Source organism: Galeopterus variegatus, unplaced genomic scaffold, assembly GCF_000696425.1.
Source record: "Galeopterus variegatus unplaced genomic scaffold, G_variegatus-3.0.2 Scaffold9477, whole genome shotgun sequence".
Taxonomy (NCBI): domain Eukaryota; kingdom Metazoa; phylum Chordata; class Mammalia; order Dermoptera; family Cynocephalidae; genus Galeopterus; species Galeopterus variegatus.
The window spans coordinates 27,088-28,508 of record NW_007735588.1 but is presented as its reverse complement, the minus strand read 5'-3'; the positions used below and the strand labels follow the sequence as shown (position 1 = coordinate 28,508).

Here is a 1,421-nt window from a genome sequence, read left to right as displayed (position 1 = left end):
TTGAGGAAACGGAGACTGAATGGGGATAACTGCCTGCCTAGAGATACACACTAGTTAGGACTGAATAGACACTGGAAATTTGAACTCCTGAAATCCAGTTTAAATTGCCTCTTTTTACTTTTTACGTGGCACTACCCCTTTCTTTTTCATCTCAGAAGCAGTGCAGTCGTCAACTGGAATTTCCTTTGTACTTTGTTACCCTGACTTAGCAAAATTTTCTTTAACTTATCTGTGGCCTGAGTGAACTCTGAGGTTATGTCTTCTGGGGTAGGAAAGTTGTAACACAGCAAAAATATTTCCCACTGAACTTCTATATTTCTTTTTCAGTGATGAACTACTTTACTAGTACACATTTTGTTCATTCTTCAATGTGGAAAATATTTTTTATTTTCAGAAATCTTTTGGAAATATTCAAGGCCTCAACATACACTACCCATTTTCTACTTTTAAGATACAAGAATATAGCAATTTAGGGGGGAAAGTTACGTGCGTTGTTTATTTACATACCAAAAGCTACATAAATTATTCCAGTACTTGCTCTTTTTAGTACTGCCAATAAATCATTAAAACCATTAACGGCTGATGGGGAGGCTATAACAATTATTTGACCACTATCTAACATGCCCAGCGCTCTATGAATAATCGTTAAATTTATAATTCTCCTGGTACTATTGAGCTGTAGACTGACAGTAGAAAAATCAGTTTTTCCAATTCACAATTACAACACGATTAAAATCCTCATGAATTACGCTGTATGGTAAAACTCCTAATGGATTGCGAACTCTTTGCGATTCAATTCGATTCTTCAAATTCAGAGATTCCTGAGCCAAAAGTAAATTTTAGTTCCCGTTATATATATAGTCTCAGCCTGCCAAAAGAGTTAATGGAACGTAGCCAGGCCAACAGCCTGCCGTTCAGAAGTCGGCAGAGCCAGGCTGCCGCAGCAACCGAAACCCCTACCTGCTGCTCGCTCTGCCAGGCCGCAAGGGCTCAAGAGGGAAAACCTCGCCATCACCTCTGCACCTGTCCCACGCCCCTCCCTGGGCCTCGCCCCTTCCTTTGGCTCCGCCCCTGCGCCTAGGCACGCCCTCACGCCCCCCTCCGTCAGCCAATCGCCGGTGACGTTTGCAGAGGTGGGATTTCTCTCCCCGCCAATGCGGGGGTCCTTGCAATCCGGGTCCCGCCCCTGCCAGGAGCTCGGGCCGGAAGATGGCGGCGGCCGCGGAGTTGACGCTGCTGGAGAAGTCTCTGGGGCTGAGTAAGGGGAATAAATACAGCGCTCAGGGCGACAGGCAGGTGAGAAGCAGAGGCGGCGCGGAGGGGAAGAGGTGGACGGGAGCGGGGCCTGCTGAGTCCTGACAGGAGCGGCAGGCGGAGCGAGGATGCGGCGCCCCGGCTCCCCACGTGTCTGCGCCGCGGGC

The 1,421-nt window shown here is 47.9% G+C and overlaps 1 protein-coding gene across 1 annotated transcript in view; it reads left to right on the top strand.

Annotated features, from left to right (window-relative positions):
* Positions 1 to 1,142: 1,142 nt before the first annotated feature.
* LOC103609323 (eukaryotic translation elongation factor 1 epsilon-1-like) overlaps positions 1,143 to 1,421 on the top strand; it is a gene marked incomplete at its 3' end in the record, with an annotated part of 5,618 nt that continues 5,339 nt past the window's right edge. The window contains exon 1 of the mRNA XM_008593654.1: positions 1,143 to 1,296. Coding sequence (XP_008591876.1) covers positions 1,210 to 1,296 — 87 coding nt within the window. The remainder of the gene's footprint in view (positions 1,297 to 1,421) is intronic.